Here is a 17,926-nt window from a genome sequence, read left to right as displayed (position 1 = left end):
TTGCTTAGAAACATAGACGAAAAGTCTATAACAGCGCTGACGAATTTCATGCAAGAATGCTGGGAGAAGGGGGAGATTCCCAAGCAGTGGAAAACCGCTAAAATAGTTTTCATACCTAAGGCAGGAAAACGGCTCACCCTATAAAATCTAATGCCTATATCCCTCACATCTTGCGTTGGAAAACTGATTGAACATGTGATACAAACGCGACTAAACAATTTCATGGAAGACAATGACTTATACCCCCGTTCGATGATAGGTTTTAGATCGCACTTGCCCAAGCAGGATGTCATGATACAACTCAAAGATGACATATTAGACACTAAGTTGCTGGATGCGAAAGTAATAGTGAGATCTGACCTCACCAAAGCTTTCGATAATGTAAAACACGAGGCGATACTAGAAGACCTGGCTCTTTTAAACGTCGTTGAACGTACGTACATTGCAATTTCCTCTCGGGTAGGATAACGCTCATCCACTTTGGTGAAAGTCAGCCTCAAGACATACACTTGGGAGATCCCTCAGGCACCCCGGAAGGTTCGGTGCTTGCCCCTCATCTCTTCAACGTGGCCATGATAGAGCTACCTATGAGGCTGGAGGGGATAGATGGCTTGAATTTTTGTATGTATGCTGACGACATCATCATGTGGATGACCAGTGGAAACGACGCGCACGTGGAAAGTACGCTGCAGAGGGCCATAAATGAGGTCCAAAACTATGTCAGCCATAGGCGTTTGCAATTCTCGCCGCAGAAGTTTGAACTTCTTTTTTATCGACCTCTGATTGACAAACTAGAACCATCCCTAAGATAAAATTACAAGCGCAATGGGCGGAGATTTCTGACGTTGAAAAAAATCAGAATTCTTGGATGATTGTAAAAAGCAGCGGGTGTAATGATGATGCAATAACTAAGATGGAGAACTGCACACACCAAACGATGCCCCTCATACAGCGTATTGCCAACAGGAGATAGGGCATGAAAGAGCAGCATCTCCTACGGCTGGTACACGCCTTCGTAGTTAGCCGTATCTCGTATGCTGCCCCCTTCCTTGATCTTAAAGATGCAGAAAAGAAAAATATAGATGGAATTATCAGGCGGATCACGAAGCAAGCTCTAGGGTTGCCCTCCCTACATCCACTCCCCGCCTTCTAGAGCTAGGCAGGCAAAATACCCCGGAAGAAATTACGAAGCAGTAAGAATGTCCCAAATCGAACGTTTAGCCGGGACGACAGCCGCCAGGCCTATTCTAGACAAACCCCCTCTGAGTCGAGATAACAGAACAACCGCCAATGTTGACATGCTCGGTGAAATTCAGGACAATTGTACCGCCCCCCCCTACCCAGGAATATGCATCCTATTCGTCCCTCAGTGCGCCGGCCCAAGCAGAAGCGCTCGATAAGCGCTTCCATTCCTGCAAAGACGAGGACGTGGTCTACGTGGATGCCGCAGAGTATGGTAAGAACACGATGACCATCGCGGTCGTCAGTACTAACAACTCAAAAGTGCCTCCATACTCTAGGCTAATCCAGAGACTGCAGAGGAAGCTGCCATAGCACTGACTTGTGTCGGCACAAAACCCAGGTACATCATCAGTGACTCCAAAGTTGCCATACTAAATTTCAGCACGGGCCGGGTGTCCCCTCTAACAGATGCAATTCTAAGCCGTCATGAAATAGACCGGAAAATTACACTAGTCTGGACACCAGCACATGCATCCCTGCCTGGTAATGAGACGGCCCACGAGTTCGCCCGAGGCTTTTCCTTCCGGGCGGACGGAGCGAGGTGATCTTCACAGACAGGGATCGCATGATGGCATCCAGAGAAATTACACAGCACTATCGACCAAATACCAAGCCATCAACTGACGCCAGTTACGAACTTAAACCTTTCCAATCCCAGCCCTCTGGAGTGTCATGTATCCAGGACAAATTTTAGAAACATGCGCAAACTGCGAACTTAGGTCCAGCTGGGACCGCATACTATGGAAATACCATCATGCCCCCGGGAGGGACGAAGTATAAAGACGGAAGACCAATAGGAGGACTTACTACTCAGCTCCGACCCGGCGACTCAGCTACAACTCGACCGAGTGGCCGAAGCCGCCGCCGAGAGTCAAGACTTTTCGGCCGTCGTCTAGGCGGGTAGCCCTCTGGCTACCTTCTTTCTGTTGAACATTACAAGTTTTCCAATCCTATCATATCCAGCTGCACGATCTGAAGACGGCACTGGCTAAAATGAAACCAGAAACGGCACCAGGCCGGCAGAAGTTTACTGTGAAACTCCTTACCAATATTCCCGACCCCACCTACGAAACCCTTTTCGCTTTCATCAACTCGATCTGGCTTGGTGAGGCACCCCCCCCCAACCGAATACAAGACCACCCTGGTAAATTTCGTTATGAAAGCAGGAAAATAATAAACACAGACAACCTCCGTGCCCCACCTCCCACACGTCTTGGGGGGGGGGGGGGGACTATTGGAGGTCATGGTGCGGGACAGGCTGTCTAGATTTCTGGTTAGTTTTTTTTTAGTTTTTTTGTGGGGGGGGGAGGAAAGGGCGCAGTATCTGTCTTGCATATCAATGGAAAACCAAAACACAATTAAACACAATTGCATACACCATGTTAGTTTCCACCTGCAACGGCCTTTACATCGTCTATACGCCGCACCCTCTTAAACCAAAACACTGCTGTGCCCGGCAGTTGTAAACCACTTTGATCATGCATGTAGAGGAAAGTGCCCGCACTGTGCGGAGAGTTCTTAGGACATCTTCCACGTGGTGTGGGCATGCCAATCAACAACGACCTCGCCCCAAAACCCAACACCACCCAGGAAGACTGGGAGGCAGCCTTTCTCGGCTGCTCCGATCCAGCGAGCCAGAGGGCCCTGCTCGACCGAGCCATAGCCGCGGTGGTCGCCAACGGGCTCCTGTAAGGAGGAGCCCACCTAGTGATTACGAGAGGTGGCCCCTTCCGGGCCACCTCAAACTTCCTTCCTGTAATATACGAGAAATAGTTTTTCAGACAGAGGTGAAGAAGGCACTTATATTCGGCCGTTTTCATAACCATCAGAGCCACGCGGTGTAATCAGAAGACATATCATACACTACTCAAAGCGGGCCGCTCTCACTGCCATATGCCGCGATGGCATATTGTGCTGTGGTGCTTGTTCGCATTTTGTGAGCTGGGGTGGCTATGTCTTCATATCTTATATGCTGAATTTTGTGTCTACCTGGCGAGAAATATGTGCAAGTCAGTATAAGATGTGTAAATCTTCTCTAAGTGTTCTTGGCAGTGTGGGTGTGGAATGTCATCCACATTTATTGAGGAAGAACCTGTAGTCACGGCTATCTGGCTGGCGAAGCGGACCGTCGACGCTGCTTACTGGGAAGGTCGCAGAATCTGCTCTGCAGTGCACGATATTTCATAGTCTTCTATAGTGGAAAAAACAACGCGGCATAGACTAAGACGGAAAGAAACACTCAAGAGCTCTATGAGCTAGTGTCTTTCCGTCCTTGCGCTCCTTGCGCTAATAATTTTTTTTTCCAGTATGTGCAACAAATAGATTGAAGTTTTAAAGCTGGTGCCTTTACGGTTCTATTGTTGAAGCGCTTAATAATGCAGCGAAAAAATGAGGAACACAGAAAGCGTCGTTACCGAAACACAGCATGCCCTCCGACCAAGTGCACCGACCCCTCGATATCGCCTTCTAAGGAGAGAACATTTTAATTTGGTTACGTGGTGCTTTTATTTTTCTGCTCGATTGCACCAGTGGACGTGGCTCTCGAACGTAATCGTTGTAATTCGAGAATATATACCTTTTACAACTAGTTCACCATGGGGTGCTTACGGGCGTGCCTTCGTTAATCGGCACAGGTGACTTTTTATCTTTGTCCCAGACGGCGCACCTGATGCTTCAGAAGCCCAGTGCTGGTCGCGATGTCCCACACCTGATGGTCCAGCAGAAGATGGTGACCGCGCAAGGGAAGTGACAACCAGTGTGACGATCCCCTTCTGGCTATATATATATGCCCTTCTGGCAAATCTTTGCTCTATTTCTTTCGAGCAGCTTAGCGGGAGGCGCGAGATATATGCTATGTGCTCAGGATAGACATTTGGTAGCTGCCCTGTGAGGAGGCATCCCGCGTGTGCATGGGGCCCGTGCGGAGTACCCAGGATGTCTCGCCTGCCCTTTACGCTGTTCACCTCCACAGGCGCGTTTTGAGCACTACTGCGACGATGACGCCGATAAGCACTCTTTGCCCGGGAATGTTCGCATTAAAAGTTATCACTGTGAAAGATTTTTCTCGAAGGCACTCGAAGGCAGGCATGGCCTCGCGTGCACCCTGGCGCACTAATGGTGCACGGAATTTTTCCTCCTTCCCCGGCACCCTTGGCGATACAGTGAGCAAGTGGACAGAAATGTCATGCATTGGTTGGAGGAACGGTTTTATGTATATTCGGAGCAAACAACAGGCAGCTGGTAACTAATTGTGCAACTCCACCCGTCGCTTCCTATCCCCGCCGTTAGCAAACCAGCAGTTCTTCCCCGAACGCAGAACAAGTGAAGAGGCTCGGCTACAAGCAGAAGCAAATTTTATGTAGCATTTAATTACAACAAAATCCGTAAGGCAGCAAGGCCCGATTTTAATTTAACAATTTTTTATGGCTGTGACACCGTTTCACTTCGAAACGATGGGAATGTTTTCTCTAACGTCATTCGTGCGGGCGTGTCTTTGGCCATCCAAGCAAGGTTCAGTCCTCGTCCCGCTATAAATTTTGCAGCCCTGTGAAACATGACGATCTTTATGAAGCGCCGACACCTCTTGTCAGCGTACGGTTGACCATCGTCGTGTGGGTTGTGGTGGCTGCTGCGACTTCTTGTTCCTGGACCTCAGCTGCTTCAGCCACTTGGTGGTACGGGACAACTGTTCGCAGCGCGAGATGGTGGTTAGCTTTGCGTGTAAACTCGCGCAATTGCCTACAGCATTCTGCGGTTTTAGGAAACCTTGAATTGCTACATTCTTGTGTGAGCCGACTGCACAAGCATACGTAGTCTAATTTTTTCCACATAATTACACACCGCCAATAATGTCACCATTTTGCTCGAAGGTTTCCAGAAGAACGCACGCAGCAAAAAAAATGCCAAATAATACTCGAGTGTAATAATACTCGCCACTGCAATAATACTCGACTGTAATAATACTCGACTGTAATAATACTAGACTAATAACACTCGCGACTGTAATAATACTGTAATAATTCTGGATTGTAATAATACCCGCTGTAATAATAATAATCGACTGTTATAATATTCGACTGTAATAATACTAGACTGTAATATACCTTGCGACTGTAATAATACTGTAATAATACTCGACTGTAATAATACCCGCTGTAATAATAATACTCAACTGCAATAATAATACTAGACTAATATTACTCGGCTGGTAAATTACTCGACTGTAATAATACTCGCGACTCTAATAATACTGTAATAATACTCCAGTGTAATCATAATCACCATCATCATCAGCCTTACTACACCCACTGCAGGGCAAAGGCCTCTCCCATGTCTCTTCAATTAACCCTGTCCTTTGCCAGCTGCATCCGCCCTTTGCCTGCAAACTTCTTAATCTCATCCGCCCACCTAACCTTCTCCCGCCCCCTTGCTACGCTTACTTTCTCTTGGAGCCCACTCCGTTACCCTTAAGGACCAGCGGTTATCTTGCCTTCGCATTACAAGCCCTGCCCAAGCCCATTTCTTCCTCTTGATTTCGACTAGGATGTCATTAACCCGCGTTTTTTCTCTCACCCACTCTGCCCGCTTCCGGTCTCTTAACGTTACACCTATCATTTCTCTTTCCATGGCACGAGTGTAATAATACTCGCAAAAACTACGCATTCGGCATGTATGGTATAACTTACACCACATTGCTCAATCCTGATCAGGTGACTCGTAACACAATATTCCTCACAATTACTTTGCTGAAAAGAAAACACATGATTCAGTGTTTCATGTCAAGCATTTGTTGTCATGAGCTGCCCTTGGATAAGGCTCCGTAATAATAAATAAACTCACGCACTCCGATTAAATTCGTTAAACACTTTAGGCGCACTACCCACACGATCAAACTGTCGATCATTCCTATTTTCATTTTTTGCTGCGAAAGTTTTCAGTAAGTTAGCATGAACAGTTAAAGCTGATTTTTCGCTTCGTGCATGCAAACAAAGAACTCGAAAAGTTGGATCTTAAATATAATAGAAAAAACATAGAACAACTTGTACGAATTATTCAGCTACTTTTTACGTTATCAGGACTCGGAACAGCTGTTAGGTAGCGTCAATAAGAATTGTCGCCTATAGGCCTTAAGTGGGAAATTCACCCTCTAATAAGTGTGTCCACCTTGTCAAGTTAGACTAAACAGAAGCAGCACAGTCGTGCACAGGTCGCACCATAAAAAAGAGGGAGGAGAAAAGGGCATTGTTACGGTTTGGCATTCACTCCTTCTTGCAACCTGCTAAGAACATGGGAAAAGTTTTCGCCCTCCAAGGATTCATAGGTGAGAGTTATTTCCTCACCTATTCTCAGATCATGAATGGCAGTTTACCAATATCCCTGAACAGAAAAGTCTACAACAGCTGTGTCTTGCCGGTACTCACATACGGGGCAGAAACGTGGAGGATAACGAAAAGGGTTCAGCTTAAGTTAAGAACAACGCAGCTATCGATGGAAAAATTACAGGTGTAACGTTAAGAGACCGGAAGCGGACAGAGTGGGTGAGCCTGAGAACAAACGCGGGTTTATAACATCCTAGTCGAAATCAAGAGGAAGAAATGGGCTTGGGCAGGGCATGTAATGCGAAGGCAAGATAACCGCTGGTCCTTGAGGGCAACAGCCGCCGCGGTGGCTCAGTGGTTATGGCACTCGGCTGCTGACCTGAAAGACGGGGGTTCGATCACGGCCGCCGCACTCGAATTTCGATGGAGCAAAAATTCTAGGGACATGTATTGTGCGATGCCAGTGCACGGTAAACAACCCTAGGTGGTCGATATTTCCGGAGACCTTAACTACGGCGTCCCTCATAGCCTGAGATGCTTTGGGACGTTAAACCCGCATGAACCAAATCAAACCTTAAGGGTAACGGAGTGGATTCCAAGAAAAGGCAAGCGTGCAGAGGGCGGCAGGAGGTTAGGTGGGCGCATGAGATTAGGAAGTTTGCAGGCATGGGGGGGGGGGGGGGGGGGGGAGGGGCGGCTGTAAAGGACATGGTTAATTGGAGAGACATGAGGGAGGTCTTTTCCCTGCAATGGGTGCAGTCAGGCTGATGATGTTGATCATCCCTCCCCCCCCCCTCTGCCTCCCCATTTTTGTCCACTCATTTATGTGAACGCCTCTACTCCTTCAAATAGTTATCACACAATGGTAGCTCATCCCATCTCGAACATAAGATTAGCACGAAGGTATGCGTACCGTCAGGGAGTGGCTTGCCTGTCGTAAGCAATGCCAGCAACGCTGCGTGAAAGGCGCCCCTACGAGTGGATCCTCGGCGCCGTTGTCTCGTGTAGCTTAAGTAGAGAATTGTCAAGGCGACCATATCACCTAAAAGCATCTTGACCATGGAAACAGCCGTCCACAATGCGTTGCACAGGGCGAACACCCACACGCAGGCCCCGAGAGCGTTGTCCAGCACGAAGTTCTCCATGTACGCGCCGTATTTGTCGTGGTGCATCTGCAAGACACAGAGGAATCACAATTCGATGAAAGCAGGGGAGGGTGAGGGAGCTTAAGCTGGGACAAAAAATACTGATAACGCGCTGGCGGCCCCATTATAGTATTCTCAGTGGTTAAATAAAAAGAGTCCCACAATCAGCGATCTATGCTTCAAAAACCGTTAAAATCTGTTTGGTCAGTTAGGTTTCTGCGCTGTGACACGGACACCGTGGCAAAGCGATAAGGTGATGTTGCTGACAGGACAATGTGCCAGTTCACCCTTTTGCGCCATCCGTGTCGCATTGTGAAAGCTGACCTACCCAAATGGACCCGAACTCGCTACCCAAGACCACACCATTTTGCGTTGAAATCTGCCTTAAAAGAAATAGTTTTGTATTTCTATGAAACAATCTTTAATGCGCCGGAGAACTACTTCCTGCCACCGCCATCATTACGCGGGAGATATACACCACTTAAACATATTGTCGAGAGATTATTATGCCTTTCACGTCCTCCTCAAAAGAGGAGTAAGTTACCAAGGGATGGTTCCGTAACGGCAGCCACCGCGGTTCGCAATAATGCATCTGCCCCCTGGCTGCGTGCGTGTGACTTTGCATGCGGCTCTGCGTGTTTTGTGTACTTGGGGGAGTGATTTTTGCAAGAGCTCAGAACCTCACAATTAGTTCATGCCAAGTGTATGAGACAGAACATGATTATTAATAGCAAGCAATGCTGTAATGGCGGCAAGTAATTCGCGCCAACCAGAAGATGATTATTAGCCATCAGAGAGCCAGCAAACCAAAGGATACTATGCGCGTCGTACAAGATTTTTTAGCTAAGTTGTGCCACGTCATTAAAACTACCGTGTTTTAGTCGAGGATTGCAGGCTATTGTTTTAACCAGTGTGGCTCATTTCTAAATGCGGTTCGTCTATTAATTAACATAGAGGATAGATATATTATCTAACGTCGATATTGTTTACTTAAGTACAAAATTTGAATGTGCAATTTCTAGAGCGCTTTTTAAAATTTGTTTCTGCAATAACTTCCTCTAGTTCTCGTAATATTTAGCTCAAAATAAAACTCGCAGCGCTTAAACGCTGTCAGATGTCTCAGCGCTCTCGCCTTGACATGATAGAGCCATGAGACACGTCGCCACTCAATGAACTCGGATATAAACGGCAACAATGAATAAAAAAAGCAATGGCCGCAACGATGGTTCCGTGTTTCACTTCGTTTTCTTAGAACCACGATGGTTCAGGACCGCGAACAACCACGTTCGTTTTAGGGCACCGCGCAGATAACTTCTTTCAGTACCTAGTGGTCGCATCCATGTTGAAGTACCATGGCTCTATTAAAATGAACTTCCCGTGCACGGAGTGGTAGCACCGCTGTAACCGGTGTACTAATTAAACATATTGCAGACCTGGCCCATTGCTTTTTCTTCTGCCGCCCAGCTGCTCAACAGTCGGGTTCCTATTCCCCCCCTCCTTCTCTCCTCCCCCTATCTATCTTACCCCACCTGGCTCGACTGTCTTGGCGCTGAAGGGGAAGAAGAACAGCGACGTCTGATCGCCAAGGCGGTCGATATGCTCGGCCTGTAAATTATGGCCGAATAAAGGTCTAATACGACTACTACTACTACACTGTTAGCTCCAGTAAGCAAATTCCTTAAACGGACGCTTGTTTCAGGGATATAACATCCCGAAATGAGAGTAGTCAAGTCACAGTTAAATGTTGAAGGCTTTATTTAGACCACATAATCGTAAGCACGCTGCAGTTCTTTAGAAGGAAACAACTGAAATCGGCATGTTTCTCCGTGCTCAGGAACATTAACGTTGAATAAGGCTAGCGGGTAACAAAAATTGGAGGGGACGCTCGCGTTCTACCTTAGGGGTTTTACGAGATAACTTTAAGTGATAACGTTAATTGTCCATATCTGCAAAACTGCTCATTCCCAATTTTGTGTTCATAAATCGCTGGGAGTCCTTTACCACTCCTGGCGCTGTGGTGCAGCGGTTAAGCAATCCCTCGCTGCCCTACGATGGCATGTGCTACCACCGATGGGCCTTGTGCGACCCTCGACCAACCTCTCCAGTGTGGACACACTGCTCGCACTCTAGAGTGTAACTACGATGACAGCAATGACAACGCTGCTTCCAGCGATCTTGCAGCCACTATTCGCCAGATTGTCCGCGAAGGATTAGTTCGCTACCAGGATCTTATTTTTAGCCCGCTATGCTATCATCTGCGTACCCGCTGGATAAGGCACAGCCTCTGCGTGTCAGTGCAGCAGATTTTGCGGGCTACCGGGAGCCTACCGGGAGCCTCAATGATCCCTACCGCGCCACGTCCCACGCTTGTTCCAGGAAGAACGTACGCGCCCACACCGAGCGCCCATTCGCCATTTACGAAGCTGACGCACAATGAGATGACTTGTTTCGGTGTTCAGACAACGATGACGATTTCAGCGCGCGCACTCTCGTTTGTCCGCTGGTAGTTTGCGACCCGTGTAGGCATTCCGGCCACATCACGCGGTTTTGCCATCACTGCCGGCCAGCTGACAGCGTAGTTGGCAGTGAGCAAAAATTCCGCTAAAAATCCCCACACAAGCAACCTAGATGGCCCACGTAGATGGGAGGTTGGCCAGCTAAGTCCTCGCCATCAGCCCATAGGGTATTAAGCAAACTGCACGACGTAGCAGTTGGGAGTAAAATATTAATTCACTGGTCGCGAGAGTTTTCTCGGGTGAAGCAACCTGTGTCGCGCAATAATCATCGGCGGCAGCACCTGCCATCGTACAACAATGGCGCCACCACTGCGGCATTATTTGTATGAGGACTCCCAGGGATCTACAAATGTAAAATGGAGAAAGATTAACTCCGCGTATATGGACACTATCCCAATAGCTCTATCACGTCATACCCTTAAAGAGGTGCTTACGTGTTCTCTCCAGTTTTCCTTATGCTTTACATATCAGCCGCAGAAATCATATGGAACTATGGCAATCATCATATATGGAACATTTTAACACTGAAGACAAAAATTTGCAGACTTGATGCGAGAGCTATGGGGTTAAGGGGGTTACTAAACTCAGTTTTCTTCGTTTCTTTGTAAGCGCTAGCCACAAGCTGCCTTCCATAGTTTGTTTGGTTACAGTAGCCAAATTTGCGTCCGATCGATTTCCTGCGGTGACATACTGAAGAAGGCAGTAGACAACCAAAGAAGTCCGCGTACCTGGATAAGCTCTCCGTGCTCTGACGAGGCAAGCATCTCATAGAGGCATGCGCACGCCTTGAGGATGTCTTCTCTCGAGAGGCCCGATGGCTCATGGCAGATCTCCGGAAGCGCGGAGGTCCGTGAACCGTAGAGGTCTGGTAGCGTGCGGGGCCGGCAGACGAGATACTTGCTGTAGCTGTTGTGGGCGTAGAACGTCGACGCCATAACAGCGCGATCCCGCATCATCTGAGGAGAGAACAAGCTCAGAGTTCAGTTCAGAAGGGTGGCCTACAATAATAAAAAGATGCGCGGCACTAGACAGCCATCCTTCTGAAGATCCTTCGCCGATTGTTCCATCACACCACAGTGCTATACAGAGAATCACGGGTATTATCTTTCTATGCCACACTGCAAACCTTTCATTCGTCCCATTCAAGCACAGGAACAGTTGCATCGCGCATTGCTTCAGAGTGCCAGCGGTTTATTGCAGACCACCAGAATTTACAGGAGGGCGACATTGCAATAAAATGCCAAAGTAAAATAAATGCCAATGCACATGGACACTACAGCCGGACATCGCTTATGTGGATGCTTTCTTTCGTCGGTAAAATGTGTTGATCCTAAGAACACAGCATAGTCTTGTGCGAAACATTTGCTCACCCTTTTCTTCCTCGTGAAGTAGTGGCAGTACGTATTAAAATTAGCGTCGAATGTATCTTACACCTGATTCTCCAGATCATTTTGCAGACAACGGTATACCTACCTGGTCAAGTGTAATTAGGTGAGGAGGCAGAAGGAACAAAAACCCTGTTTCTAAAATACTTCTACATAGCCCTCCAATCCTAGCAGCGCTACCACTTTGAAGTGTGTGCTTCATAGAAATATTTTTCCGCTTTGCATTCTGTCCAGCAGTTCTCAAGAGACAGTGTGACTTTCACCTTGAAGCCTGACACCAGGAGAGGACCGTTAACCTTGGACGAGGCGACCATCCACGTGGTGTAGCAGAGCTTCATGAGGAGCCAGGCAGCGAACGGCCCGACGTTCCCGGCCCTTCGAAGCGCTGGCAGACAGAAGTACATCACAAATTCGGGACCGACGTAGATTGCCGACTCGAACGCTATCAGCGCCGGCATCCTGTGGTCGGCCAATATCCGAAATGGGGACTGCCTCTGACAGCTCACCACCAGGCGCAGGTGCGCCAGAAGACGGAGGCACTGAGTAAATTAAAAAAAAATAAAATGCTTAGAACGGATGAACTCTTGTTCCTGCGCTCTGTTAGCACCACATGCATGCATGTCCGAAAGAAAATTAGCCGTTATCTAGGCGTTATGGCTATAGCCCTCCATTCATTTGCTGAACATTTGTTATTCCATCCACCAATCCATTAGTAAGAGCAAAAATCAAGGCGAGCACAGTTAGGCCCACAAGTATTCATATGAAATTGGCACAGCATAGAATCACAACAATTACTTTCCCACAAAGGAAATGAAAATTGCAGAAACCGCGTAACTTAAAGTGGCGTCCGCGAACGTATTCTGGAAACATGGGAGCGTCATAAAATTGCCCCCTACATTCTCCCTCTTGCTGTCAAAAACACCAAACCCCGCCGCAAGCTGTATCATTAAATCAAATATAGCTGCCTGCTTCTATTTTTAAACTATTTAGCGCAGATTGTATTCAGAGTCCTCTCTTAGTGTATTAACAAAATATTAAGGGGAACCCCTCAAGGTGGAGTAGATTTGCAATAAGGGAGTAATTACTCACTGACATCCACCCAAGCGCAGCCATACACCGCGCCTACAGAGGTAAGCTCTACAGCTTTCTCAGAAAATTGGCAGTTAAAGAAAAATTCGTCCTGGTCCGGGGTTTGGACCCGGGGCCAACGCTTCATCGGAGCAGTCGCTCAACCAACTGAGCTAAGCCGGACGGAAAGATTATGGTCGGGTGAGAGCGAAATAATAACTCGAAGTGGGAACAGTTTTGGTTAAATGTCTAGGGGGAATCCCAAATGTGGAGTACGTTTGTAATAAGGGAGTAGTTACTCACTGGCATCCACCAGAGCGCAGCCATACGGCTACAAAGGAAAGCTCTACAGATTTCTCTGAAACTTGGCAATTAAAGAAAAATTCGACTTGGTCTGGGGTTTGAACCCCGAACCAGGACGAAGTAGAATTTCACCTCCATCAAAAATCCACCGCCGCGGTCGGGATCGAGCCGAACCCGCGTGAGCAAAATATTAGCTGCAGTTTAACTACTGCTAAACCTGGTTAGATAGCTAAAGCTGTGGTGTATCGGGCAACTATAGACGCGGCTTGGTGTCTGTAACGTTCAGTGCGTTCCGGACACTGGATTGGCAGCGCGCCCCCCTGCCACTCTGGCAGGTGGCAGTTAATGGTTGATCGCGAGAGGTTAGTCACCCAGTGAACGCTGCGACCTATTGCTACAGTGCCGCGTGTCTGCCCCAACGTCATAAGCGCTAATGCAAGCAGTCCACATCTCTCTCTCCCCACCGCCACAAACCTCAAATCGCGATTGAGGCGTCCACTGCCCCAGGGAGCCAGCTATGCGCCTTCCTTTCCTCAAAATCATCGGAGTCTAGAACGCTGTCAACGCCAACGGCAGTGGACACAATGGACGCCGACGGTATATAGCTTCAGTGCTACGTTTCTCTTACAACGTTGTGAATGCGTAAGTTAAGGCGCGACTGAGGTGTCCACTTTCCCAGGGTGCCAGTTATACACATTTCCTTTGGTTTCGAAGAAAATTGAAGATTGGTTTTTAAAATTGGTTTTGCAGAAAGGAAATGGCGCGTAACTCTCTCACATATCGGTAGACACCCGAACGGCGCCGTAAGGAAGGAATAAACGTGCTTGGGCTGAAGGTCGTTCAAGGCCATTCTCTGGCCTACCCAACGACTGTTTTATCCAGCGCAGTGAAGCTTTTGGCTTCAAACAGCGACGAAAGGTCAGGCGACGGAGTCGGCGGCGGCCACCTGCGCCTTGCATGACGTCACTCGTACTCCGACATACGCCGGCTCGGTGTTGACTAGCGTAGTGAAGCTTTTCGCTTCAAAAAGAAAAATGACTAAGAGTAGGACTCGGACAACAGCAGGCCCACGTGCAAACTACACAGCCTCCGGAAGAACTATTCGGGCAAAAATAAGGCTCGCAGGAGCTATTCCTTCTCTCACTGCTCGAGAAGGGGAACGTCGCGAGCCCCACAGCCGGCTCCTTTGTTTGAAAGAGCCATCTGTCAGCGCAGGGGCGCATCGCTTAACCGCTGCGCCACAGCACGGGTAGCGGTATGGGAACTAGCAGTGACTTTAACAATGATAATAATAGTATTTGGTTTTCGAGGAAAGGAAATGGCACAGTATTTGTCTCACATACGTCGGTGGACACCGGAACATCGCCGTAAACAAAGGAATCACCCGCCGCGGTGGCTAAGTGGTTAGGGCGCTCGACTACTGATCCGGAGTTCCCGGGTTCGAACCCGACAGCGGCGGCTGCGTTTTTGTGGAGGAAAAACGCTGCACGTTAAAGATCCCCAGGTGGTCGAAATTATTCCGGAGCAATCCACTACGGCACCTCTTTCGTCCTTTCTTCTTTCACTCCCTCCTTATCCCTTCCCTTACGGCGCGGTTCAGGTGTCCAACTATATATGAGACAGATACTGCGCCATTTCTTTTCCAAAAAAAAAACAATTAAGGAAAGGGATAAAGGAGGGAGTGAGAGAAGAACGGAAGAAAGAGGTACCGTAGTGGGAGGCTCCGAAATAATTTCGACCACCTGGAGATCTTAGACGCGCACTGACATTGCACAGCACAGGGCGTCTTTGCGTTTCGTGCGCCTCCACCGAAACGCGGCCGCCGCGCTGGGGTTCGAACCCGGGTGCTCCAGATGCGTAGCCGAGCGCCCTAACAACTGAGACACCGCGGCGGGTAGTGATTTGGCACAATAAAGAAAAAGGTACTAATTTAGCAGTGTGACGCGTTTTCCTTAGTTGCGTAGTCGGAAGCAGAAAAGAATCAAAACTTGGAATCAGAAAATAATCGCAACTGCTCTAAATGGGGAGTGAATAACAATAGGCTCAGAATTGGAATACAATCACAATTCAAATATACAATAATCGGTAGTGAAGTAGACTTCCAATTAAAAGAATAATGCTTTCGCATTTTCACCGCATCAATCCAACTGACTGCCTATCAATTTTTCTCGTCCTCCTTACGCACGCACGTTGTTCGCCCTGAATCTACTTACCATGAAACCGATGACACAAGCACATAAGGCTTGTCTGGTGGCTGCGTCCAGTCGCAAGAACTTGTTTCGCCAGGGTCGGGCATAATCGCTCCATTGGTAGATGAAAGTACACCACTGCACCCGCAGCGCACCGTGGAGTTGCTGCTGATCCCACCGCACAACCTCCTGTCCGCTTCCGCCTACATTGAGCCCCTCCTTACAGCAATGCGGACAAGACACTGCACTCGAGGCAAGGTCGTCCCCTTCGACGCAGTATTCGTAGTTTCTGTTGATTTCAGCTGGCGGCCTGTTCCGCTCTTCAGTGGCCCCTGCCCGTTCCGCATTCAGCCCGCCAGCAAGCGTCGTCGGCCCTCCCTGACACACGTCGGTCATGACTGGCCCGTCGATGCTTGGGATTCTTGATACCAGACAGAGAGGTTGCGCAGTTGTGAATTTTAAGTCAGAATTAGGGACACACGGCGGGGCTGCAGATTTAGACACCTTTCCTGCTTCGACTTCTTCGACTTCTTCAATCCGGGAGTGATGTAGTCATCTCCTTTATCGTGTGCAGATAGACACATCGACCTCGTCGACTTCTTGAATCCGAGAGAAATGTAGTCATCTCCTTTATCGTGTGCAGGTAGACACATGTGAGCCCCGAGACGCATTTTTCTACAGCGATTGCTGTAAGGCGTCCGTTCTGGCTTTCCCGTCGTAATCGTCCCGCGTCAGCGCAGCCGGTGGGTGCCCTACAATGGTTACCATACCCTCAAAATATCCCCCGAAACTCAACGCCCAGACAACTAACGCTTTATCTCGCGTTAGGTAGTCATAACCGTCCTGTGAACTTTTTGTTTTTACATTTTCTCACCACGGACGTTTCTAATAATGATAATATTAATTGGTTTTTGAGGAAAGGAAATGGCGCAGTATCTGTCTCATATATCATTGGACACCTGAACCGCGCCGTAAGGAAAAGGGGAAAGAAGGAAGTGAAGGAAGAAAGTAAGAAAGAGGTGCCGTAGTGGAGGGCTCCGGGATTATTTCGACCACCTGGGGATCTTTAACGTGCACTGATATCGCAAAGCACACGGGCGCCTTAGCGTTTTTACTTCCATAAAAACGTAGCCGCTGCGGTCGGGTTCGAACCCGGAAACTACGCATCAGTAGTCGAGCGCCCTAACCACTGAGCAACCACGGCGGGGTGGACGTTTCTAAACAGCGATTTTTTTGTGAACGTCCTCAGAATCAGATCTAAAAGTAACGCATATCAGGCGTAAATCATAAATAGTTTGCACTTCGTTTGTTTAGAGCACGAAATAATAATAATATAATAATAAATGGTTTTGGGGGAAGGAAATGGCGCAGCATCTGTCTCATATATCGTTGGACACCTGAACCGCGCTGTAAGGAAAGGGATAAAGGAGGGAGTGAAAGAAGAAAGGAAGAGAGAGGTGCCGTAGCTGAGGGCTCCAGAATAATTTCGACCACCTGGGGGTCTTTAACGAGTGAACGTTAAAGATCCCCAGCAAAAGAATCTTTTTGCAGAAAAAAGCAGCGAACTTCGCCCTCCGGTGTCCGTAAAGATTACTATTTTGATTGTTATCAGTTGTAGCAGTAATCAATTCTCTCTGTGTTTTAGGACGCGATAGAGGAAAGTTTAAGTCCTCTTGCAGTAATAAACTCTCGCTTTTTAGTTTCACTTTCTCAACTCGCCACTCTTTAGCTGCGATTTTACAGCGAAAGCTTTACTGGCCGCGAACTTGCGATTTCGCCGTGGCGGCGCTCCAAGGAGGCACATGACGTCACAACGCGCGCCTCACCGCGGATATTTCTCTCTCACTTCCTTTCCTCAAAATCCAACTTTCAATTTTCAGGTTTCTCTTTCTTCTTTCCCTCCCTGCTTTATCTCTTCCTTAGGCGTGGTTCGGGTGTCCACCGAGATATGTGAGATGGTTACTATGTCATTTACTTTCCTCAAAAACCAAACAAAACAAGTGAGCCAACTGCGTTCATAGAGTTCATTGGCGTTGACAACTTTGCAAAGGCCGTTCATTTTCACGAAAGGAAAGGCGCACAACCGGCTACGTGGATCAGAGGAGAGCTCAATCTCGCTTTCATGTTGGTGGCGTTGGTGTCCAACTGCAAAAGCCTGCTTTGATTGCACTCCGCACAACTAACCACGCGCACAACCTGGACACATTTCTTATTGTGTAAATAGTTTGTACATATTACTTCTACCCCTATCCTCTCTTCCTGTCCCCTCACCCCTTTAATTTCATTTCTCCATTCTGCCTGATATTCTTTATTTCCGCTGCCCCAGCTCAGGTGCTTCAGTATCGATGGCAGATGCCGGGGTTAGCAAAAATCTTTTCCTTCCTTTTTACTATTATTTTTAATAAAACCACTACCACCACCACATTGGATAGGCAGTGCGCCCTCCCTACCACCCTGGGAGGTGGCAAGCAGTTAATGGTTATAATAATAATAGTATTTGGTTGTTGGCGAAAACAAATTGAGCATTATCTGTCTCATATTTCGTTAGACACCTGAACCGCACCATAAGAGAAGGGATAAAGGAGGGAGTGAAAGAAGAAAGGGAGAAAGAGGTGCGTAGTGGATGGTTATGGTATAATTTCGACCACCTGGCGCCGACTGCAAACACGCTCCCTTCTGAATCCGGCAGTGCTTGCCCCCATGTACCCTGGCCAGTACGACCCAAACTGCCATAAATGTGGTGAAAGGGCCACATGCGAC

The 17,926-nt window shown here is 48.1% G+C and overlaps 1 protein-coding gene across 1 annotated transcript; it reads right to left on the bottom strand.

Annotated features, from left to right (window-relative positions):
* Nucleotides 1–4,645: 4,645 nt before the first annotated feature.
* On the bottom strand, nt 4,646–15,220 carry LOC144135254 (uncharacterized). Its single transcript, XM_077667986.1, has 5 exons — nt 15,191–15,220; nt 11,870–12,145; nt 10,950–11,177; nt 7,474–7,732; nt 4,646–4,927 (listed from the first exon to the last, which is right to left on the bottom strand). The coding sequence occupies exons 1-5, from the start codon at nt 15,191–15,193 to the stop codon at nt 4,806–4,808; spliced, it is 888 nt and encodes a 295-aa protein (XP_077524112.1). The 5' UTR covers nt 15,194–15,220; the 3' UTR covers nt 4,646–4,805.
* Nucleotides 15,221–17,926: the final 2,706 nt, after the last annotated feature.

This window comes from Amblyomma americanum, chromosome 5 (assembly GCF_052857255.1).
Source record: "Amblyomma americanum isolate KBUSLIRL-KWMA chromosome 5, ASM5285725v1, whole genome shotgun sequence".
In the NCBI taxonomy this organism is placed as follows: domain Eukaryota; kingdom Metazoa; phylum Arthropoda; class Arachnida; order Ixodida; family Ixodidae; genus Amblyomma; species Amblyomma americanum.
The sequence above is the reverse complement of the archived record's forward strand: the minus strand, read 5'-3'. Positions and strand labels throughout refer to the sequence as shown.

Bases quoted from the DNA above. Each gene is read 5' to 3' on its own strand.
- LOC144135254 (XM_077667986.1), bottom strand. The intron at 11,178-11,869 runs GTGAAAGTCACA...TTCTCTCCTCAG, and splicing joins TCCTGGTGTCAGGCTTCAAG to ATGATGCGGGATCGCGCTGT. The intron at 4,928-7,473 runs GTACGCATACCT...CGCTGCGAACAG, and splicing joins AGGCAAGCCACTCCCTGACG to TTGTCCCGTACCACCAAGTG.